The sequence below is a fragment of the Hyaloscypha bicolor genome, assembly GCF_002865645.1.
Source record: "Hyaloscypha bicolor E unplaced genomic scaffold K444scaffold_184, whole genome shotgun sequence".
Lineage (NCBI taxonomy): Eukaryota > Fungi > Ascomycota > Leotiomycetes > Helotiales > Hyaloscyphaceae > Hyaloscypha > Hyaloscypha bicolor.
Window position 1 is genome coordinate 492,858 of NW_020194686.1, and position 22,507 is coordinate 515,364.

Here is a 22,507-nt window from a genome sequence, read left to right on the forward strand (position 1 = left end):
TAATTAGAACTAATATAAAAACTAGTAATTAATTCAGGTAGTTCTTTATTTCTATAAAAGAATCTTTTTATATTATTATATATTCTTTTTTTCTTCTAATAATTATATATATAATAACTTCTTTTATTATTACTTTCTAGCTTCTTTTTTTATCTTTCTCTAAGTTTTCTTTAATTGTTTTTAATTAATTCTATAATATTTTCTAGCTTTATTATTTACTAATATAATTATAAATATAAAAGTAACCTTATAGCCTTCTTTTTTATTATTAATAGATATTTGAAATGTTTTAAATATTTGCTTATTAATTCCTTTATTTTATATATTATAATAAGGGCTCTAAATCTTATATATTAATAAGTTCTTTAACTTTAATACTTATTAAAAATAATATAATTTCAGATTCCTTATTATTTATTAGAGGCTTACTAATTCTAGAAAGATATTATTATAATCTTTAAAAAAATTCTTAAAAAATATCCTAAATAGTATTATACTAATATAAATAATACTATTAATTGGGTTTTAAAAACTAGAAAAAGTCTAATAAGCTTTGGAAGTCTTTTTTTTATTTTAATAAAGCAAATAATAATATTATTTGAATTAGTATTCTAAAGGTAAGTTTTTCTAATATATTTAGGTATTTACTAATTTCTTAAAGAAATACTATAAAGTCTATTTTTAAGATATTAATTTTATTATCGAGATTTCTATTGAGATTTCTAAATAAATTACTAGTAGTATTTCAAATACTAATAATATAATATTTATAGCTATTTGAGATTTGATTTTAGAAGTTCGGGCCTTTTATAAGATATATATAATAGTTATAAGTTCCTTATTTACTTTTCTTCATATTCTTAATCCTAATATTATTATAATATAATTATATTCTATTAAAAAATAAGCGGATTTCGAAAAGTATTACCTGATTCTTTACTAAATCCTAAATAAGACTAGTATTTAGTATTTTTACTTTAGGAATTAGAAATTTATAAGAATTAGAATTTATTTATTTAAGATACTTATAGCTAATTTACCTATAATAAATCTTTCTTAATTCTAAATTCTTTTTCTAATAATTTAAATATAATTCTTATAAGCTTTAATAAAACTCTAGAAAACTTTTATAAGTAAAAAACTCTAGAAAAAGAATATTTCTATTATTATTCCGGATTTTTTTTTAGTTATTTAGGTTTTCTCTCTTTTTTAAATAGCCTTTTTCTTAATAGTCTAGAATTCTTTTTAATTTTAAGAAGTTATTAAAAAGTAATTTCGGATTCTAAGCTATAGTTTTAATTATATAATTTTAGAAGTTTTTTGGAATTTTTAAAATTAGAAAAAACAAATAATTAGATATTATAATCTTTAGGCCAGGCTTTCTATTTAATTAAATACTATTATTTCTTATTTCTATTATTTTATTAGTAATTAATAATGGCTTCTATTTCCTATTCTTATTCTTTATTATTATTTACTAATTCCGGAAGTTTTCTAGAAAAATATAAATATAATTTCTAATTCTTTTTTATTATATACTTTTTAAAAAAATATATATAAAAAGTTAAATATAAAAAGTTAAATATAAATAATTATATATATTTAAGAATCTTAAATAGATCTATAAATTTTAGTTTAAGCTTTTCTGTTTTAAGTTTAATATTTCTTATTAATAATATTATCTAGATTTTTTTGAAATAATATTTAGCTAACTATTATTTATTATAATAGATTTCCCGGTTATTTTATATATAATATTATAAGTTCTTAAACTTTTTTTATTTTATTTTAAGAGTTTCTAGCCTTTTATATATAACTAATACTTTTCCTATAATTCTGTTTTTAGGAATTTATAAAAGTTAAAAATAGTACTTATAATATATATAAAAAGATATATCTTATAAAATCTAATATTTTAAGTTATTATATATAAATTCTATAAAAAATAACTTTTTAAATTAGTTATTTTTTTTTAGGTATTATAATAATATTTTAGATAGTATTTTAGGGCCTAGTTTTGTTTTTCTATTTAATTATATATTTAAAAATAATAAGCTATATTTAAATATTATTTAAATATTAAATACAAATAGAAAATAAACTAAAACTAGCTAATAAATACTATTTCTTAATCGGAAATAATTCTATTAGGGGAACTAAAAATTAAAAAAACATATTTTTATATAATTTTAATAAATTCCGAAAAGTTAATTATTTTATAATATATAATATACTTTATTATTTTAGAATACTAGTTAATAACTATAAGAATTATATTAAAATCGAGATCTTTTACCGGGTTTTTATATAATAATAGGCTTATAATAAAATTTATAAAGATCTTATTCTAGAGTCTTTTAAGCTATAATAAACTACTAAATAAATTATATAATAAATATCTTTTAGTCTTAACTCTCTAATAAATATTATATTTTTAATAATATTTATAAATATTTCCTTTTATATTTTCCTAATACTAGAATCTTTTAAGAAGCTTAAGAGTTTTCTTTATTTTATAATATTTGGCTATTGGATTATTATAATAAAGCTTTATAACTTCTTAATATAAAGCAGAATTATTAAATATAATAATTCTTGAATAGTATTTAAATAGGCCCGAATTTTTTTTTAGATTTCTTTTTCTTTAGTATTTCTTTTATTAAGCTTCTATTTTAAAATATTCTAATATTAAGAATTATTTCTCTAAGCTATCTGGACAATATCTAGAAAAGATTTAGATAAAAGGGCTAGTATTATAGCTTTTTTAGTAATTATATATATTTATATATAGGGAATTAGATATTTATAATTATTTAATTTAAAAACTCGAAAAACCAAAAAGTTTTTAGTTCTATTAAATAATATAATTATAAATATTTCTATTACTTTAATTATAATAATAAAGCTTTAAAGGCATTTTTCTATATTTTACTTTTTAACTAATTTTATAATTAAGAGATTTATAAAATAATTTATTTATTTGTTTTATAATAAATATTTCTCTTTAACTATTATAAATATAGTAAATATTAAATAATACTTATTCTAAAAAAAAAAGAACTTTTTAGATATTTATAAGAACTTTTAAATTATAATTATAAAAGCTCTTTTTAGTTTATTTTAAAAGATTAAAAGCCAAGTTATATTAATAGAACCTTTTTTATAATTAGGCCTTTTATTAGATCCGTTTATTAGGTTTAAGATATTTCTATAATAAATAATATTAAAATTATATATTATAAGATATATTACCTAATATATTTAATAGCTTTTTAGATATTTTATTTTTATAAAATATTAGAGGTTATTATAATCTATAATAACCTCGATTATAAAACTGAATTTTTTGAGGTAATAATACTAATACTTAAAGGCTTTAATAATTATAAATAGTTTTCTATTATAGGTATTATAGTTATATTTAATTCCGGAAAGTTTTTGGAATTAGAATATTATTAGATACTAGTATTTTTTTAGGCTATTACTAGAATTAACTTATTATAAAATAGTATTAGTAATTGCGAATTTTAATATATTAGTTATAATATAAATTTTCTTAAAATAGATATTATAGTAAAAGCTTTTTTTAAAGTTTTAAAGCTTTTAGCTACTTTATTTATTTATATAAAGAAACCGGATTTCCGGTTCTTTTCTATTTCTTTTAAGAAATCTATTAAGCCTATAATTATTTGAGAATAATAGTAAATAAATCTATAGTAAAAATTAGTAAATCTAAGAAATACTTGAATATTATAGAATAATTCTAGTTTTGGCTATTTAATAATATTATAAACCCATTTAGAATCTATATAAATACCTTTTATTTTAATAAAGAAACTTAAGAATTCGATTTCCTTAATATTAAATTTGTATTTATTAAGTTTATAAAACGGGTTATTTTTATATAGCCTAATAAATATCTAGTAAATATAATTATAATATTTATTTTTATTTCGGAAATAAATAAGAATATTATTTAAATAAATAATTATAAAATAATCTAGAAGTTCTATAAATATAGTATTAATATATATTTAAAATATAGCTAGTATATTAGCTAGCTTAAAAGATATTATAAAGTATTTAAAATAGCTATAGTAGGTTCTAAAAGCTGTTTTTTATTTATATTTTTTATAAATTCTTATTTAATAATATATATTTTTAAAATCTAATTTTATAAAAATCTTGGCTTTTTAAAACTAATTAAAGGTCTTATTAATAAGAAAAAGCAAATACTAATTCTTAATTATAACTTAATTAAGTCTATAATAATTAATATAAAAATATAGCCCTTTATTTTTTTTGGAAATAAAAAGAATAAGTGCCCCTATTAGGCTTTTATTAGGCCTTATCTAATATTTATAAAATATATCTTATAAATATAAATATAATATTTCTAATTAAATCTCTAATAAATTATATAAAGATCTATATAGAACCGTATTATCTATATTAATAAAGTATTTAATACTACTAAAATTAGGAATTTTTAAAGCTTTATTAGAATTAAAAACCTCTAAGAAATTTTTATATTTATTATTTTAGAAATAAATAAGTATTTCTAAGTCTTTTTTCTAGAAGATATGAATTTATTATATTAAAAACTTTTATTTAGTATTACTAGAACTATATAATAAAATAGAGATCTAGTAACTATTATAAATATATAAAGCCTATTATCTAGAATAATTATATTTGCCTTTAGTTAAAAATAAAACTTGAAATACTAGCTTAGGATACTAGTTAAGCTTTTTACTAAACTCTTTTAGTATTAGGATTTTAATATTATTAGGCTATATAAATATATATATTTCTTATTTCTTAATATAGTCTATATATTATATAAGAATTACTTTATAAAATTCTATACTAAAAATAAAGCTATAAGAACTAATATTTTTATATTTATAGAACTAGAGCTTAAAAGAATATATCTTATTATAATTATTTAGAATAAATATCTTAAGATTATAGGCTTAATAGATCTTAAATCTATTTTTATAAAAGATTATAAATTCTTAATTATATTTAGTTAAGGTAATAAAGTTCTAGTTTTAAACCTAATTATTATTAAAGAAATTATAATCTAATTTAATATTACTAAATTTATTATATATTTTTAGGATATCTATTTCTAGCTATATTAATCTTATTTAAATAGTTATATAAAAAATTTTTTTATTATAGCTAAAATTATTAATATTTAAAATTTAGTCTTTTTTTTTCTTTATTTTTTTAGAAGAGTTTTCTTTAAAATACTTTTCTATAATAATAATATTAATTTGTTTTTATAAATATTTTAATTCTTTTATAGTTTTGGCCTTATTAGAATTCTATTAAATCTATTTAATATATTTGAAATACTTTATATTTCCTGAAAAATATTCTTTCTATTTATAAGTTTAATAAATTATACCTGAAATAGAACTAGTATTTTATTAAGGCCTAAAAGAAACCAAAATACTACCTAAGAATTTCTTATATAATTTTCGAAACTTCTCTTTTTTTTAATAGCCTTATAAATTAAAATTTACTAAATTAGAATTCTTAGAAATAAAGTTACTTTTATTAGACTTTTTTGTTTTTGCTTTTCTTAATTTAGAATAAATAATATATTTTACTTTTTAAGCTTTTTTAAGCTATTCGGAAATAAATACTACTTTATTTCCTAAGAAAATAAATATAAGTATCTAATAAGTTTTATAGTTAGATAGAATAATATTAAGAGTTTAAATCCGGTCTTTTTTAGAATATGAGTTCTAGTTAATTTCGAGACTAATTATTCGAATATATAATTTAGTAACTATTTTATGATTTTTCTAATAAAGATTTTAAAGTTCCTTAAAAGTATTTTATTAATGAATTTGAGGTATTTGAAATATATTAGCTAAATAGGCCTTAAATTACTTCTAATAAACCTTATATAATAATAGGCTTTACTTTATTATAGTTTTTTAAATATTATAAAATTCGTTTCTAAAAGTATTTATAATAGAATTAACTCTAGAAAAGTATTTATTATAAGTCTAAAATTAGGTTCTAAAGATTATTTTCTAAGAAAATACAAATATTTTCTATTTCTTAAAAGATTTTCTATAATATAAATCAGGTATTCGAATTTTAATAAGTTTTTTTTAATTTAAATATATTTTTAGAATATTATATAGTAGCTTCTAATAAATAGTATTAAGATTACTTTTAAAGCTTATTATATTAGGAAAGGAAATAGGTTCTAATTCTATTTTAGGAAATTCTTTAATAGGAATTATTAAGAAAAATAAAATAGACTTATAAATAGAATTTTTATAAAATATAATAAACTATAAAATATTTCTAAGAATACTCTTATATTATTCTAACTATAGAATATATTAATTATATTTACTAATTCTTGCTTTTATTAAAGTACTTTAATTTTAATATATAAGCCCTATTTTATAATTTAGATAATAGTAATTTAGGTATTAATCTTAATATTTTAATTATTACCGGAATTATTTTTATTATTATTACTCGTTTATAGAAGCTCCTAAAAGTACCTATTAAAAGTATTAGATAAGCTTTTACTATTACTTATATTAGAGTTAATCTAGTTAATTTGTTTTATAAAAATAGCTTTAGTAAAGAGTTATATATTTTATAGATTCCGAGATATAATTATTTATTAAATTACCTTTTTTAAGGGTAAAAAGATTAGCTTATAAGGTATTTATTAGTAAATAATAAAATAATAGAATAAATTAGTAAATTATAAAACTATAATATTAAATTTAATATAGAACTAATCTCTATTTCTTTTATAAGGTTCAGAAAAGCTTTTTCTAAATAGAAAACTCTAATAATATATATATAATTAGTAATTTATAAGCCTAATACTTATAATATAAATAGTAGTTAGTTATAATATTAAAGGGCTATTAATTTCTCTAATTAATACTTGTAATATCTAAGATTTATTATATATTCTTAAGTTGTATATAATTCTATATATATTATAAGATTATAATAAATACTAGAAAGTAGTTTATTAATAAGAAGTTTATTTAGCTTATAAATATTATAGAAACTAAAATTAAAATCGTTTTTATAAAAGCTTATAATTTTATTAAAATTATAGAATATTATTATAGCCTAATTTAATATATTTATTTTATTATTATAGCGAAAATTAATAGAATTAATAAAAATATTATATTTTAAATAGCTTTTAAAACTATTAATAATTTTACTAAACCTAATAGTATTATTCTAATTCTTTTAATTTATAGTATTTTATTTTAAATAACTAAATATAATATTCTATTACTAATTATATTATAGTAATTAGAAATATTTAAGAAAATAATAGTAGAAATTTAAAAGCTTTAAGCTAGATACCAGATTATAAATATTCTAAATACCCGAAATACCCGAAATAGTTCTAATACTATTAATATTTATAAACTTCCTTTAAATTCGGATATTTTTATATAATATAAAAGAAATACTAATTAATCTAATAATTGGAATGGGCTATATAAGCTAATAGCTATTAATAAAGAGAACTATATATTAGTTCTATTATATAATAATATTATCTTTTATTTAATTTCTATAAAGCTTTTTTATATAAAAGATATTAAGGTTATTACTAATAGCCTCGAATCTAAAACTATTTTTAAATTTTATAATAAGACTAAAAGTAGTACAGGTATAATTCCTTTTATTATTTCTATTATTTTACTAAAATATAATAGAAAATACTTTTATAAGAACTCGAATTTTATAATATTTCTATAAAATAATAATTTATATAAGAACTCCTACTAAATTAAAATCGCTAGCCTTTTAGAAAAGAATATATTTAAGGTTATTTCTAGATTTCAAGTATTAAAGGAAATATATATCTTTAATTCCCGATTTATTAATAAAATTAAAATTAAAAATTTAAAAAGAAAATTTAAAAAATCGAGATTAGTTATCTAAGTTTATAATAATAGTAAGAAATATATAATATTAATATAATTATCTATTATTTAATATATTAGTTAGAGAATTATTTTTAGTATTATTATTATAATAATAATAAATATTATAAAATTATATTTATATAATATCTTATAAGCTTATATTTAATTAATAATTTTATTTAATTATAATTTTTATATTAATCTATTTTATAAGCTTACTAGAGAGCTAAATCTAAAGAATAATTCTATTCTAAAAGTTATAAAACTATTATATAATATACTAAAAGCTAGAAACTACTAGTTTAAAACTTACTATTTCTATTATATTAATAAGCTTTTTATAAAATAATTAATTTATAACTCTTACCTCTTCTATAATAAGTAATTCTTCGGAATTATTAGTATTTAAATTAATAATATTCTATTTATTAGAACTAATAATTTTATAAAAATAAAGTAATTAAAGCTTTAAAAAACTAAGTTCTTAACTAAGAAATATAAATACTTTACTTTTAACTATAATTTCAAATTTAATAAAAGTATTATCTATATAATATTACTAGAATTACTTTTATATAGAAATACTAATATAAAAACCTTTAAATTATTTCTATAAAAAATTATATTACTATAAATAGTAGAAATACTATTTATTAAGATCTCTTTATTAAGAACTAATATATTACCTAATATACTAGAGAAGTATATATTATATTAGTCTGTTAACTAGAAGCTTTATATAATTTATTAATTACTATTTAAACTATTAAATTCTCGGAAACTAATATAAAGGTATTTAATAAATATATTTAATAGTAAATTGAGAATATTACTAAAGAATTAAGATTTATAAAGCTAGTAAAAAAAATCTTTATATTTAATTATTTTTATAAATGCTTTATTTATAAATAATAGAAATCTCTTTTCCTAAATTAAATATATTCTAGTTCTAATAAACGAAACTAGATATACTAATATTATTTACTAGTTCTTTATTAAATATAAGAAAATTACTAGAAGTATTTTAGCTTCGGAATTTTATAATATGGCCTATAGTTTTAATATAGGCATTTTAGTTAAATCTATAATTAATAAAATATTAGAAATAGAACTATTATTAATAGTTTATATGAATTTGAAGTTCTTATATAAATGTCTTATTAAATTAGAAACTATTCGAGAGAAATATCTAATAATTAATATAATATATCTTTATTAAATATATAAATAATAAAAGATTATAGAAATTAAATAAATTAAGAGAGAATTAAATCCTGCCGATTCTATAATAAAATCGAAGCTAATAAATGCCCTCAAATACCTAATTAATACAAATATAATATAACTAAATATAGAGAAATAGATTAAATATAAATAAAATAGGAAATAGATATATAAAATAAAAAAATATTATAAAAAGAAAAGTTATATATAAAAGGCTATAGCCTTTAATATATAACTAAAATCTTATAAAGTAGTATAAATATATAAAGTATTTAGGAAAGCTAATACTAGGCCAAATTAGGGAATTTATATATAATTAGAAAAAAGTACTATTTTTCGTATTTTTAGAAAGATTCTAGTATTAGTATAATTATTTCTTTAGGAGTTATATATATAGTTATAGGATACGGGATACGAGATATAAGTAATGAAATATAAAATATAGAATATAGTTATATAATCTTATATTTTATAAATAACTCGATTAGTAAACTAGATCCTATTAGACTTAATAGATTTAGGAATTATATATTAATATTATAATCTGTAATATCTATTTCGAAATAATAATAACTTTACTAATCTTATATAAATAGTATTATATATTACTAGTAAACTAATAATAAATAATAAAAGATTATAAAAGTTAAATAAATTAAAAAAGGATTAAATTTTCTATTATTAAATACTTATAAGTATTTTATTAATATAAATATTATATAATTAAATATAGAAAAATAAAATAGAAAATAAATATATAAAATAAATAAAAATATATAAAGATTTCTTTAATAAAGATATTTAAATATTTATTATTAGACTAAATTAGAAAATTAGATATCTGGATATATAAATATCTAAATATCTAAATATTTAATATTAGGTCAAATTAGGGAATTAATATATAATTAGAAAGAAATATTATTTTTTATATTTTTAGAGAAATTCTAATAAAATATAAATAATAAAATATAAATAATAAAATATAAATAATAAAATATAAATAATAAAATATAAATAATAAAATATAAATAATAAGATATAGTTATATAATCTTGTATTTTATAAATAACTTAATTAATAGCTAGTTTTTATTAGAATTAATAGATTTAGAAATTATATATTAATTTATATAAATAATATTTTATATTTATATAATAATTATTATAGTTTAGGTTTTAATATTCTAGTTATCTAATATAATTATCTAATAGCTAGTATAAAAATATATATAGAGATATTTAGAATACTAGGCTCTTTAGAGGCTAGTATATTACAGGTATACTTTATTCTTATAGCTTCTTATATTCTAGTTTTCTTTTCTTTAGTTTTAAATTATTTTTATAAAAGATTTTTTATTTTACTTTTCAAGCCCTAAATATTATACCCGTAATAATAATATTATATATTCCTAATAAACTAATAATATCTTTATTAGAAAATATTTTAATTATATTATATAATTAAATAAAAAGTAATATAGAGCTTTTAAACTTTTTTAAAATAAAAAAATAAAGTATTTAATTTATTTATATTAAAAATAAATATAATATTTAGTAAATTATAGCTTTAGCTATTTAATAATTATAAGTAATAATAATTTTTTTTAAATATATAATTAATTTAATAATTTATTAGTTTTCAAAATATTATAATTTAGTTTTCTTTTCTTATTTAATATTTTTCTTTTTTTTAGTTTTATTTTACTAGCTCTTTTTAATATTTTAATTAAAATACTTTCTTAATATTTATTTACTTAGTACTTTTCATTTAAAAATCAAATTCTTTAATTAAAATTTAATTTATAATTCTTTAGCTAATAAAGCTAGTTTATTAATAATTTAGTAAAATATTATATTTTATAAGTTATTTTTCTTCTAAAATTATATTATTATTATATATTAAATAGCTTTATTAAGTTATTTATTAAAATCTTAAAGAAATATAAGAGATTTGAGTTTATATAAAAGTATTTATAATACTTTTATTCAAGGGCAAATATGTTTTTAATTAATTAAAATATATATATTTACTCTTATTTTTACCTGCACATTACTAGTTTTACGTGTTGGCGTCCCCCACCCGATTGGCGTGTTAAGCGGGAATTCAGGCGAGCTTGGCCGAGCGAGTAGCTTTCGACATCAATTCGTGGCTTGAGAGGCTGTGCGAAACTGTCCAGAGCTGATGCACCACGTGGATCATAGCTTCTCCGGAGTTCTGCCTGGTGAGGCTGAGCTGAGACGGCTACCATTATGCTCAACCTGAAATCCAAACAAACACCGCAAGGGATCCATGGACATAGGTTGAAGATCTGAAAGCACCTCCACGCACCCGAATTATCGTATTCTCACAAGCGGTGTAATCGACATAATGATAGATCCAATGAGTACTCTATCGATAGCTGCTGGTGTGGTCCAATTTGTGGACTTTGGGAAGCATCTCTTATCTGCCTCGTACGAAATCTATCGATCCCCCTCTGGTGAAACGTCCAAGGAAGTTGAATTCTCAACCATAGCGAAAGACTTGACGGCCTTGATTACTCAAATCAAGGACCGAGTCGGGAAGCTGCCGCGTGGTGAGGGGCACAATACGGCTGCCCAATATCAACTGGTTAAAATCAGCGAGGAATGCGAAGAGATCTTCACCCAGTTCCAAGAAGCACTGTACCAGCTGGAAAAGCGAGATTTGCTCTCGGGAAGGGAGGGAAAGCAGAAGGAGCATCCGAAGTCTAGGCTGAAGATGGCGCGGGGTAACATACGAAGGGCACTGGGAAGTGTATGGAACGCCCCGAAGACAGACAGCATGATTAAAAAGTTGGAGAAGACCAAGGGTCGTATGATGACTGCGACACTGTTTTGTCTTTGGTAAAAACCACTCATAGCACCAAGTTTGCCTCCGTGACTGACGGACTTACGGGGACGAATCGAAGCGAAGCGAGCAACGAGATATCAAATTCGGCGAAAGGCTGGACGATATGATTGACATGCTTAGACGGCTTGATGAACGAGTGGATAAGACTCCGCGTGGACCGATGAATGAGCCCCAAAGTAAAAGCTATAACAGTTCCATGTTGGACGCTGGGAGCAAATCAATCACAGAAACTGTAATCGAGGCATTGAATGATGGGAGGTCCCCAGAGACTATACGCATTCATGAGGAATTGGTCGACTGCCTATGGAATCAACAGCAGCGTCCAGGACAACGTAATTGGAACGAGGGAGAGCCAGAAGGTCGAACCGGACTATCAGAGAAGATCAAAACCTCGTTTCAAAAAGCCATCGTCCACAGTCTTGTTTTTGAAACCATCCAAGGACGAGAAGGAGCCATTCCCAAGGCTTTTGAGAGAACTTATTCCTGGATTTTTCAAAGAGAGCCTGGAGAACTCGATGGCAAACAGCTTTGGTCGAGCTTCCCGGATTGGTTGGAAAACTCCACAGATCAGCCATACTGGATAACTGGAAAGCCCGGATCAGGTAAATCAACATTGATGAAGTACATTCTTCAGCATCGTTTGTTGAAGCCACACTTGCAAAAATGGGCAGATAATTTTGCTTTGTTGATCACAAGTTACTACGCTTGGGTCGCCGGATCTGATCTCCAGAAATCTTGTGAAGGTCTTGTGAGAACTCTCTTGTACCAAGTCTTACAATTAAATCCGTCGTTGGTTCCGGAAGTCGCTCCCAGGCGCTGGTCATTATTCCTAACTCTCCGGAGAGTCACGAAGATGCCACCGTGGCAACGGTGGGAGTTAGAAGAATCGTTTGAAGTTCTTCTCTCGAAGTGTGGCAGAACAATGAGGCTTGCCCTCTTCATCGATGGACTCGACGAATTTGAATCACCACCACTCCAAGTTCTAGAATTGATCCAGCATATCAATGACAGGAACGGAATAAAAGTTTGTGTTGCCAGTCGACAATGGACTGAGTTCAATGATGCCTTCAATCTGAATCCAATGCTTCGCATGCAGGAGCTTACAACTGCAGATATGGCTCATTTCGTTGGGGTCAAGTTCGAGGGCAATAGGGGCTTCCTGGAACTAAAGACCATATTTCCTACCGAGACTGCCCGTCTTGTTGGAGATGTAGTGAGAAAGGCAGACGGGGTATTCCTCTGGGTATCTTTGGTGGTAAAGTCACTGCTTGAGGCTCTCACAGAAGGCGATGGGTTGGTAGAACTCCAGGAAACTGTAGACCAACTTCCTATCGACATAGCACAGCTCTATGATGCTATTTTGTCTCGAATAAGCAGCCGCAACGTCACAGCATCCTCAAAACTACTTGTCACATTTAAGACCGCTGTAGGGCCGCTCAGCTATCTGACGCTGTGGCTATCTGACGAAAAGCAGTCCCTGAATTGCGACATCAATTCTCTTTTTCCACATGCCAGAAGTGGCATTGTGGACATCATGAAACGGCGATTGGACAGTAAGACTCGGGGTATTCTGGAAATCTCACCGGACGGAACAGTCAATTTTCTTCATCGAACTGCGAGAGACTGGGCATTGCAACCTTCAGTATGGGAAGGCATCTGCTCCAGGTTACCGGAAGGGTTCGATCCGTATCTCCTGCTCCTCAGAGCAGAAACTATCAGATTACCAGAGAAGGCCAATCTGCGTAGCAACAGCATGGGACTATCATGGGACATGCTCAACAAGTCAATATGGTACGCGTCGCAGGTTGAGGATTCGCCAACAAATGCCTCTGAACTTGTGCGGGTCCTTAGCAAGCTGAACAGTGAAGCTAGCGACATTGCAGAGCCATACTTGCAACACGAAGGATCTGTAATGAGTTTTTATTGGCCATCCACCCAGGAAGCCACTCAGGGGATTCGTGCTCGGGGAAATACGTTTCTTGGACTTATGTCGCAATTCTGCGTTCTGCCATACTTGAAAGTGAAGCTTGAGCCGGAACAAAACGCTACCAAACTCAAACTAAGAAAGAACTGTACCTCACTCCTGGAGAATGCTGTATTTGGCTATCCTGGCATCAACGATCCCTCAGTTTCAAGTTCGTATCGTATTTCGTCTAGCCAGAGGCTTGAGACCGTGTCTTTTCTGTTGGAAAGAGGTTTTTCTCCTAAGGAAGTTATGCTTAACGGCAACGTGATCATTAACGAAGTGCGAAAGAGGAGGGAGAAGGAGAGATACTCGGAATCGAGGGAATATTGGGCCGAGGTTGAGAAACTTCTGGGTGCGAGACTTGGGTCGAAGTGGCGCCTCAAGTCTCTCTTTGGGCGCAAAAATGATTCATAAATCTAATCCAAACATGTTAATTAACGGGCGAAAATGCTTCTTATCCACAGGAATAACTTTTCGAATTGTCTTCTTTGGCTTACGTATGACTTTGTTCCCAGAAATGCCAAGTATATCAGACCCGTCCAAAAGATACCAACCAGATCGAGTAGCTTTCGACCAGTAGCTTCGTGCCCAAGTTTTATGTTGCAGTACGTATCCTACTTCCCTCCGATTAAGCGTTCTAACAGTCAGCCCATAGACTGTCTGTCTGCAGGTCCGGTTAGTAGAGTGCGACTACGAAAATCCCTTGGGGTTGCATCTCGAAATTTTAACTGGTCGGTATTTGCCCTCGATATCATAGAAGCTTATTTCGTATACAGTATTTGAGTGACGTCCTTCATTGGAATTTCAGCGAGAAGATACAGAGCCTCCCCTGAAAAAAATCCACTTATGGTAATCAAATCGTTCTCATTGCCTGCCAGGGCCTTTGCAAGGTGCGACTGTAAGACAGACAATTTTGGAGTTTTATTTTTCGTAGGTCCGATCTGTTATTGTACCAGATATTGATCCATACACATCAAAGCTCAGATTTTGGCTTATTAACCTTCACCCACGCCCATATGTTTAATCCAGTCTTCATCCTCGGGGTTACTGGAGGCTCCTCTTGCAAAGTCGCTTTATGTCCCTGCACATCAGGATGAAGATTCTTCCAAAAGAGAGCATTCCCCGTAATCGGTTAAAACGTGATTCTAGCGTCATAAGGTTGATCACAATCAATGAATCGCACCACTTTCTTCCTCCGGCGCCTTCAATCGAGGAAAGTTCGTTCCGCCTCCAGTGCAGTTTGTTTGGATGTAGACGAAGAAAGTAGATTCGATATTGCCGTCCGGATATGGTCCGTCAGAAAACCAACAATAGTGATCTCTGTATTGGTTCGATACTCCGTATCGCTGCACTAACGGTTTAATGAGTCCAGGGGAGTCGTAGGCGGGGAAGGACCGAGCACGTTCTTCGATGCAGCGAACAAGTTCCTGACGCTCCAGGGATGCAGTACGTGAGGACCGGTGGATGGAATCGACTGTAGACTTCCCATCATCTGACCAGAGCAGTGATGGTTTGAACTTACTTTCACTCTGGTCCTATTGGAGAATCCCATGATCACAGCCAGGCACACTCGAGTCTCGGCTTTGCGCTCAAGCACACCGCTGTGCCGTCACGGGCCGAACCTTAGTTACTTTCATGGCAGGGTCAGTGTTACAATCTGTCTGACACCTTGCCATGCCGTGTTCCATGGCAACACGACTGCTATGCCAGCTGAGATCACTTCTCATATTATCAAGGATGCAATGGCAGACACTCACCCATTGCCGATGGGCGGCGGGATAAGCATGCGGGGGCTCACCACGCAGTGGGTTCTGTATCGCGCGCCCTACGCTAATCCATACCCAGCTGCCGCGAAGCACAGAACGGCATCAATCCACCTCAACATTGGCGAAGCCCTCTCCTTCAACGACCTCCAGACCCTGGCTGCTTTCTCGCTGTTCTGCGCAATATTCGGTCTCTCGCCCCCCCGTCGAAACTCTCACCCAGCCTCTTCATCTCCAATCCATCCACATTCTAGTCGGCGTCTATATCCGCTCTATAAAGTTGTTTCATCAAGTGTACTTCGAATGATTGCTGCGTAAGTAAACTTCTGTGGGTCTAACTGCGAAGCTTTACCTGTCAGCGCGTCTCCACCTTCAGCTGCTGGGCTGCACAGAAAGTCCATCACCAACCACCCCCTCCATCCACAATCCCAGTGGCTGTGAGAAGCCCCCAGGCTTTGAGTTTACATCTAAACAAGCGTCATGGGCGTCAATCCCTACTGCTCTCATTCCTGCGTTCTCCTCACTCCGCAAAGTGGCGGCCGGGGGATTTTCCTCCAATCAGAAGCGTTTTTACCCTTGAAGTCGAGAAGACTTCCAATGCTGATGCAACAATTACCCGTTTATTTATAGTTATCAATCCGAACAGTATAAAAAGCCATTTTCCCTCCGGGTGCATTTTTCCTGCTCCAAGACGTTTCCTTTTCTTGCTTTCCACGATGAGGTTCCTCCATATTTCAGTAGCAACACTTTTGCATCTGGTAGCGAATGCCACAGCCCAAGCACCACCACCAACAGCCAAAACTCTCAACGGCACATATCAAGGCAAATATCTCACAGGATGGGACCAGAATGTCTTCCTCGGCCTCCCTTACGCTCAACCTCCAATCGGCCAGCTGCGCTACCGCTGGCCTCAGAGCATAAACACATCCTTCTCCGACATCCACGATGCGTCTACCTACGGCTACAGCTGCATGCAATACCACACCGCCTTCAACATATCCGAGGACTGCCTGAGTCTGAATGTCATTCGGCCATCTGAAAGAAACTCAACGAATCAAAAGCAAGAACTTCTCCCTGTCCTGGTTTGGATTTTTGGCGGCGGCTTGTATACAGGCTCCACAGCTGACCCACAGTACAATCTCTCGGGAATCGTAAAGGTCAGCCAAGACATGGGGAAACCCATAATCGCCGTATCAATGAACTACCGCCTCAACATGTACGGATTCCTCCAAACACCTGCTCTCCTGGCAGAAGGAAGCAGCAATGCCGGCTTCCTAGACCAGCGAATGGCATTGCGATGGATCCAAGAGAACATCCAAGCATTTGGCGGCGATCCCAAGCGCGTGGTGATCTGGGGCGAGAGCGCCGGCGCGCAGAGCATTGCGTACCATCTCTTCAGCTATGACGGACGGGACGATCGCCTGTTTCGCGCAGCGATTATGGAAAGTAACCAACCTATTCCTTTGTCCTATAACCCAAGCTCCTTATCTCACTGGTCGGGAGGACGTTTCATGCTCCCGGCTCGCTCCCGGCTCTTCCCTCCCTAAAGAAATACGTTGCTTATTCGTCGCTAGGCGGTGGACCGACGGGGGCACAGGTGCAAGATCTATCGTACTACTCCCCGCCAGTCGAAAACCTTACCCGAACCGTAGGCTGCTGGACTGCTTCAAACCAGCTCGCGTGTCTCAGGAATCTCAACTCTTCGACCCTTTTCGCAGCAGCTCCAAGCCAAGTCTGGAATCCGATCATCGATGGCGATTTCCTGACCGGATATCCAAGCCAGCTTATCCGAGATGGGAAGTTCAACGCCGTGCCCCTTTTGATCGGGGCGAATACAGATGAAGGAACGAGCTTCAGTATCTCTTCCCCAGTGCCCAACACAGAGACCGACCTTTTCAATGGTTTGATGTTCTGGCGTTCCTACGCCCTTTCGCCACCCACAATCCGCAAACTGTTCGAACTGTATCCCAACGATCCATGCCACGAGCCACCGTATGAAATAACAAACTGCTCCGTGTTCCCATCTAAAGGTCTGCAATGGCGGCGTGGAGCCGCGATTGGAGGCGACATGGTGATGGTCTCCGGCCGCCGCAAGATGTGTGAACTCTACTCCCAGGCGGGGAAGGACGTGTACAGTTACCGCTTTGACACGGTGCTGTACGGCAAGACTGCGTTACAAGGGGTTGAACACTTTGACAATGTAGCGTTTAGTTTCCAGAATATTTCAGGCTTGTTGGGACCGAGCCCCAAGTATGATGCAGGTTTGCGGCTTGCGAGGGCGATTGCGGATGCGTATGTGAGGTTTGTGTATAGTTTGGACCCGAACCCCGAGAAGGAGGCAAATCTGTCGAGTATTGGGGCTTTGACGTTGCCCTACTGGCCAAAATATGACGTTAGGAACCCGGTGAATATGGTTCTTAATGCGACCGGGCCGTTCATCGAGCCAGATACGTTTAGGAAGGATGGAATTGAGTTTCTGAATACATTTGAGGTAGCGAGGGAGTTGTTGGCGTGAGGGGAAAGGCTTTTCACACCTTTAACGGTTCTCTTATTCTATCTCTTGGAGTCGAGTAACGCCACTGTCTTGCCCATACATAATTGGGTAAAACAAAGAGGTTGAGCCTTTAGGCAAAGCGGACACAAATGTTCCTATTCGTCTGATAATAGCAATAATGGTAGTGACAACAGATACATCAAACGATAATTTTGAATATGTTCAGGGTGAATGCTTTGTTCTCGTGTTAGTATAATTGACTTTGGACGAAGACGTGAAAGAGAGAAATGAAAGAAATGGCTCAGGAAGTTACGGGGGGTTTTGGGGATGGAAGTCCTCCAGACATTTGCCAAGTCAGTTGAGTTGCGGAACATGCTGTGGCGAGGCGTATGGAGTGGCTTATACCTATGTTTAGTGGGTGTTGAGGGGAAGTGAGGAAAGTTGATGTTTTTTGGACGGAAGTGGGGCTGTGTCGCGGACCAGAGTCCGGTGTATATCTATATCGATGGTTGTCTGGGGGAACGCTAATCAAACATCATTACAGAGGGGGTTCCTGCAATGCACCGATGACCCAGTCTTAAAGTTGCGCTCGGGAATCGTATTAAAAGTAATGCTGAAGTTTCTGCGTTGCTTAAATTCATATAGACTTTAGAATGCAGAAATTTAGAGCTTAGTCTTGGTGACGTTCCCCTTGGAAAGCTATCGCTGTACAGAATTTTAAATTGCTAGATTTCGAGCCTAGCTCACTCCAGAAATTACGTACAACCGATTGAAGGCAGCTAATGGGCAACAAACTAATTCTTCCTCCAGCCAAGACAATATATATGAGTATTGTTACACTAGTCCTCCAACCAGCATCTTACTCCTTTGGCTGTGAGCATGCTTCACATCTTCCCTTGTCGTTGATCGAATCCCGGTCTCGGACACAAGTTATTCGGATCTGTTTGTTGACAGTGGCGGTGAAAGTGATAGCAGAGACTTCCAGCGATAATGGCAGATTTTGGGATTCTTGTCCTTTGTTCCAAGGTACAATCCGCCGTTGAAGTAGTTATCAAAAAAGGGCTGTTGGTTGGGGGGCTGGGGAGCGAGTGGAGCGACGGGCGAGAGAGCGAGAATCACCCTCTTGAAAATTGATGATGTTACAGAATTCTGGGTGGTACTTCTAGGTATGAGATAAGGTATATATTTGATTGGATAGTGAGATAGGGGATTCATCGGGTGCAGCTTCGGTACTGAGGATAGCGCTTGGAAAATGTGTGTATAATAAAGATGCACTTGCCATTGTGCAAGCGTCTACTAAACGACCTCTTTGCCTTCTATTGGGGGTCTGGATTTAGGATCTTGGAATATCAAGGAAGTTGAGATTGCGCACATCCCGGCCCCAGAGCCAATTTTAATTGAATCGTGATTTGGACGGCTGCATGCAACCATGATACAGTAACGAAGTCTACATTCATCACGTCGTCTGAGAATGAGAACAAAATTAACCTTGACAACAAACTCAGCGCTCTCAAGAGAAATCCAGAATCCCAAGACTGAGAGATGCTCACAGTCACAGGGAATGGGAGAGACACGACCATAATTGGTACCTCACTGAGGATTTCCTGATCCCTGATAACATGCACTGCTGAGCGTACATCAGTTCCAAATGTTTCTCGGTAGGCTGCTTGTTTGGCTTAGAGTGAGAAGTCTCCAGAAATGTGGCTTTATATAACAAAATAGAGGCGGCTGTGAGGTGCTTTGAGTGAAGTCCAAAGGATTCAAAGATCGGAGCGGGGTGGGGAGGAACTGTTATTTGGCAATTGCTAGTAATATACTGAAGCGCTCGGCTGTGACACGATACCATGATCGAGAAGGTGAATTAGAATCATGTCCGTGAAATTGCATTCGGAATGAATCTCCAAGCGGATGACTTGAGCCTTTGCCTACGAGTTGAAAAAGACCTTCCCAGCCCTCGTTGGCGATGACTGATGCTAGCACTAGAATGGCAATCGCTGCATCCGAACTCGATCCAAGATCAGGAAGGCGTGCAATGTAATTTTTTTGGGGGGGAAGTTGTACAGCAGAACCTCGCTATAACGATCCCTCGATATAACGATTGGTCCGTGCACCCCATACAAAAACCTCGCAGTATCGTTAGATATTTTCGGTCCCAAACCCCTGTCACCACCAAAAGTTAACGATAACCTCGCAATATCGTTAAATATTCTCGGTCCCGAGGCAATCGTTATAGCGAGGTTCTGCTGTAGTTGAGAAAAGATGCAAATTTAAATTTTGGACAGCTGGTGTTGAGCACAGGCTTGGCAGAAATACCTAATTTCCGGTATCGATACGTATCGATGCCAGAATCGTAAGGTATCGATACTATTAATAAAGTATCGATTCCCAGAACCCAATCCCTCCCTTTAATTGCAATTAACTTTAGAACCACTTCTCTTATAAGAAAACTTTTGGTAGCGCAAATATTCTACTTATCTTATACTTTAGACTAAAATTCATCTCAATACGGCTGTTTTAAGCAAAAATAAGCTTTTGAGATTTTCGTGAGGCTCGCTTATAATAAGCGTCCCGATAAGAAATACGAATACGAGGGCTATTTTAAATTTAAGATATTATTAACTTTTATTAATAATAGTAAGTAATTCTTTTTATAGAAAGACTAGAAATTAAAGGAATTATATATAAATGTTTTATTATATAAATTAAATAATAAAAGACAGAGATAATTTAAGGGGTAAGAATTGATTCGGTATTGATACATATCGATTCTTGCGATACCTTACTAATACTATCCAGTATCAATACCTTATCGATACCAAAAGTATTTTTGCCAAGCCTGGTTGAGCATCTAGACAGCTAAGGAAAAATTACTCGCCCACAGGATAGCTAAATAAAAGGAGAAGAAGAAGATATAACGGATATAGAAGTTATTAATGGTGATAATAGAAGTACACAAGCACAAGACGAGGATCTCAATGGGAGGATCGCGGAAGAAGATGGTCTCGTTGAGGATGGCGAGGAGTTGGCATAGAGGATGCTTGATTCTGGTCAACATGTTTTTGGCCTCAAAGGAACAATTATCATAGAGTTGCTTCGGTATGTAGGCTCAGGCTACTTGAGACTGTGTACACTCAACGGTTCCATGTTCCACAGTGGAAGCTCTAGCAGCCTAGTGACCTCACCGTCAGCGCTGGAATCCCAGCCCCTAGAGGAGCCCTTCAGCTGTTTACAAAAGCAGGTTCGGAGTGCATAAGTAATGGGCTGCTCGATACTGTTCAATCTGCCTTTTCTGCTCAGGGAAGTGGATAGGATAATAAGCCCCCATACCCCAGGGCGAGTTTCGACCGCGTAATAGGCGGAGCTTCGGGGGAAGGACGTAGTCTCTGAATAAGTTTTAAAGGGTGTGATTACCCAGTGTCGAGAAATTTTGAGCAAAAGTTTCATTCTGCGATAAAGCAGGAGACTTTGAGGGATATCAAGGAAGTCACAAGGCTGATGCCAAGAAATTTGCCCTTCGAGGATAAAGGAACGGGAAGCATCGCAGTGAGAAATTAGAGCTAGAACACCACAACCTATCAAGTCATTATGTGTGATGAGAGACAAGGCTGTAAAGATATATGACCACAGTTCATTCCTCGAGTTCTTGGCCTCTGCACGTAAGTGAAACGTTGAACTTGTTCCAAGAGATGGATTGGCCGAGGCAGAGGTAGCTTTAGACCAACTTCAACACTATGGCAACGAGACTAGACATGGTAACAAATCGATACAAGCTTTATACACTTTCTCGAATCTGCCTTGACCCCGCCAGGGCTGCATAATCAGCCATCAAGAGCTGCTTTGTTTCCAATGCAAAAAAACCCTTGTCCTGATCGAACCATCAGGGCTGGATTCTATCTCTAACCCGAAAAGACTCGGGGTTCTCTTTGGGGGCACGTGGCGGGAGCACCCACGGGTATCTTTTCCCGTCAAATGAATACCTATGGTGGGAACTTCCCACAAATAGGAAAAGCTTCTCCCCTGGAGTAAGCGAGGTCCAGGGGAAGATTCAATTCGTCTTTCGCGCTTTTCGCAACGTTAATATATCCAATCCCACGTTTCTTAGGATATCTGATAGCCAACAAGTACTCAGATACTCATATAAAATTGACGCAAATCCAAGATTCGGCCTCAATAGCCACGAAAGAAACTTGCCGGATCTTAAGTCCGTGGGACCTAGTTGAAAGTTGAAAATTGTTAGTCG

The 22,507-nt window shown here is 31.2% G+C and overlaps 4 protein-coding genes across 4 annotated transcripts; 3 read left to right on the top strand and 1 right to left on the bottom strand.

The window, feature by feature from the left end:
- The first annotated feature begins 11,725 nt into the window (after positions 1-11,725).
- On the top strand, positions 11,726-14,494 carry K444DRAFT_622302 (uncharacterized protein). Its single transcript, XM_024882073.1, has one exon. The coding sequence runs from the start codon at positions 12,148-12,150 to the stop codon at positions 14,422-14,424; it is 2,277 nt and encodes a 758-aa protein (XP_024726982.1). The 5' UTR covers positions 11,726-12,147; the 3' UTR covers positions 14,425-14,494.
- Positions 14,495-15,179: 685 nt separating this feature from the next.
- Positions 15,180-15,562, bottom strand: K444DRAFT_638283 (uncharacterized protein; the record flags this gene model as incomplete). The annotated part of the gene is made up of 2 exons (XM_024884231.1): positions 15,180-15,491; positions 15,533-15,562. 2 exons carry the CDS (start codon positions 15,560-15,562, stop codon positions 15,180-15,182), a joined length of 342 nt encoding a protein of 113 aa, XP_024726983.1.
- Positions 15,563-15,622: 60 nt separating this feature from the next.
- Positions 15,623-16,290, top strand: K444DRAFT_280627 (uncharacterized protein). The gene has a single exon (XM_024871558.1). The coding sequence runs from the start codon at positions 15,714-15,716 to the stop codon at positions 16,089-16,091; it is 378 nt and encodes a 125-aa protein (XP_024726984.1). The 5' UTR covers positions 15,623-15,713; the 3' UTR covers positions 16,092-16,290.
- Positions 16,291-16,489: 199 nt separating this feature from the next.
- Positions 16,490-18,288, top strand: K444DRAFT_548088 (carboxylesterase; the record flags this gene model as incomplete). The annotated part of the gene is made up of 2 exons (XM_024876351.1): positions 16,490-17,219; positions 17,348-18,288. 2 exons carry the CDS (start codon positions 16,490-16,492, stop codon positions 18,286-18,288), a joined length of 1,671 nt encoding a protein of 556 aa, XP_024726985.1.
- Positions 18,289-22,507: the final 4,219 nt, after the last annotated feature.

Excerpts from the sequence above, each read along its gene's own strand:
- K444DRAFT_622302 (XM_024882073.1), top strand. The coding sequence starts at position 12,148 with ATGATTGACATGCTTAGACGGCTTGATGAACGAGTGGATAAGACTCCG.
- K444DRAFT_280627 (XM_024871558.1), top strand. The coding sequence starts at position 15,714 with ATGCCAGCTGAGATCACTTCTCATATTATCAAGGATGCAATGGCAGAC.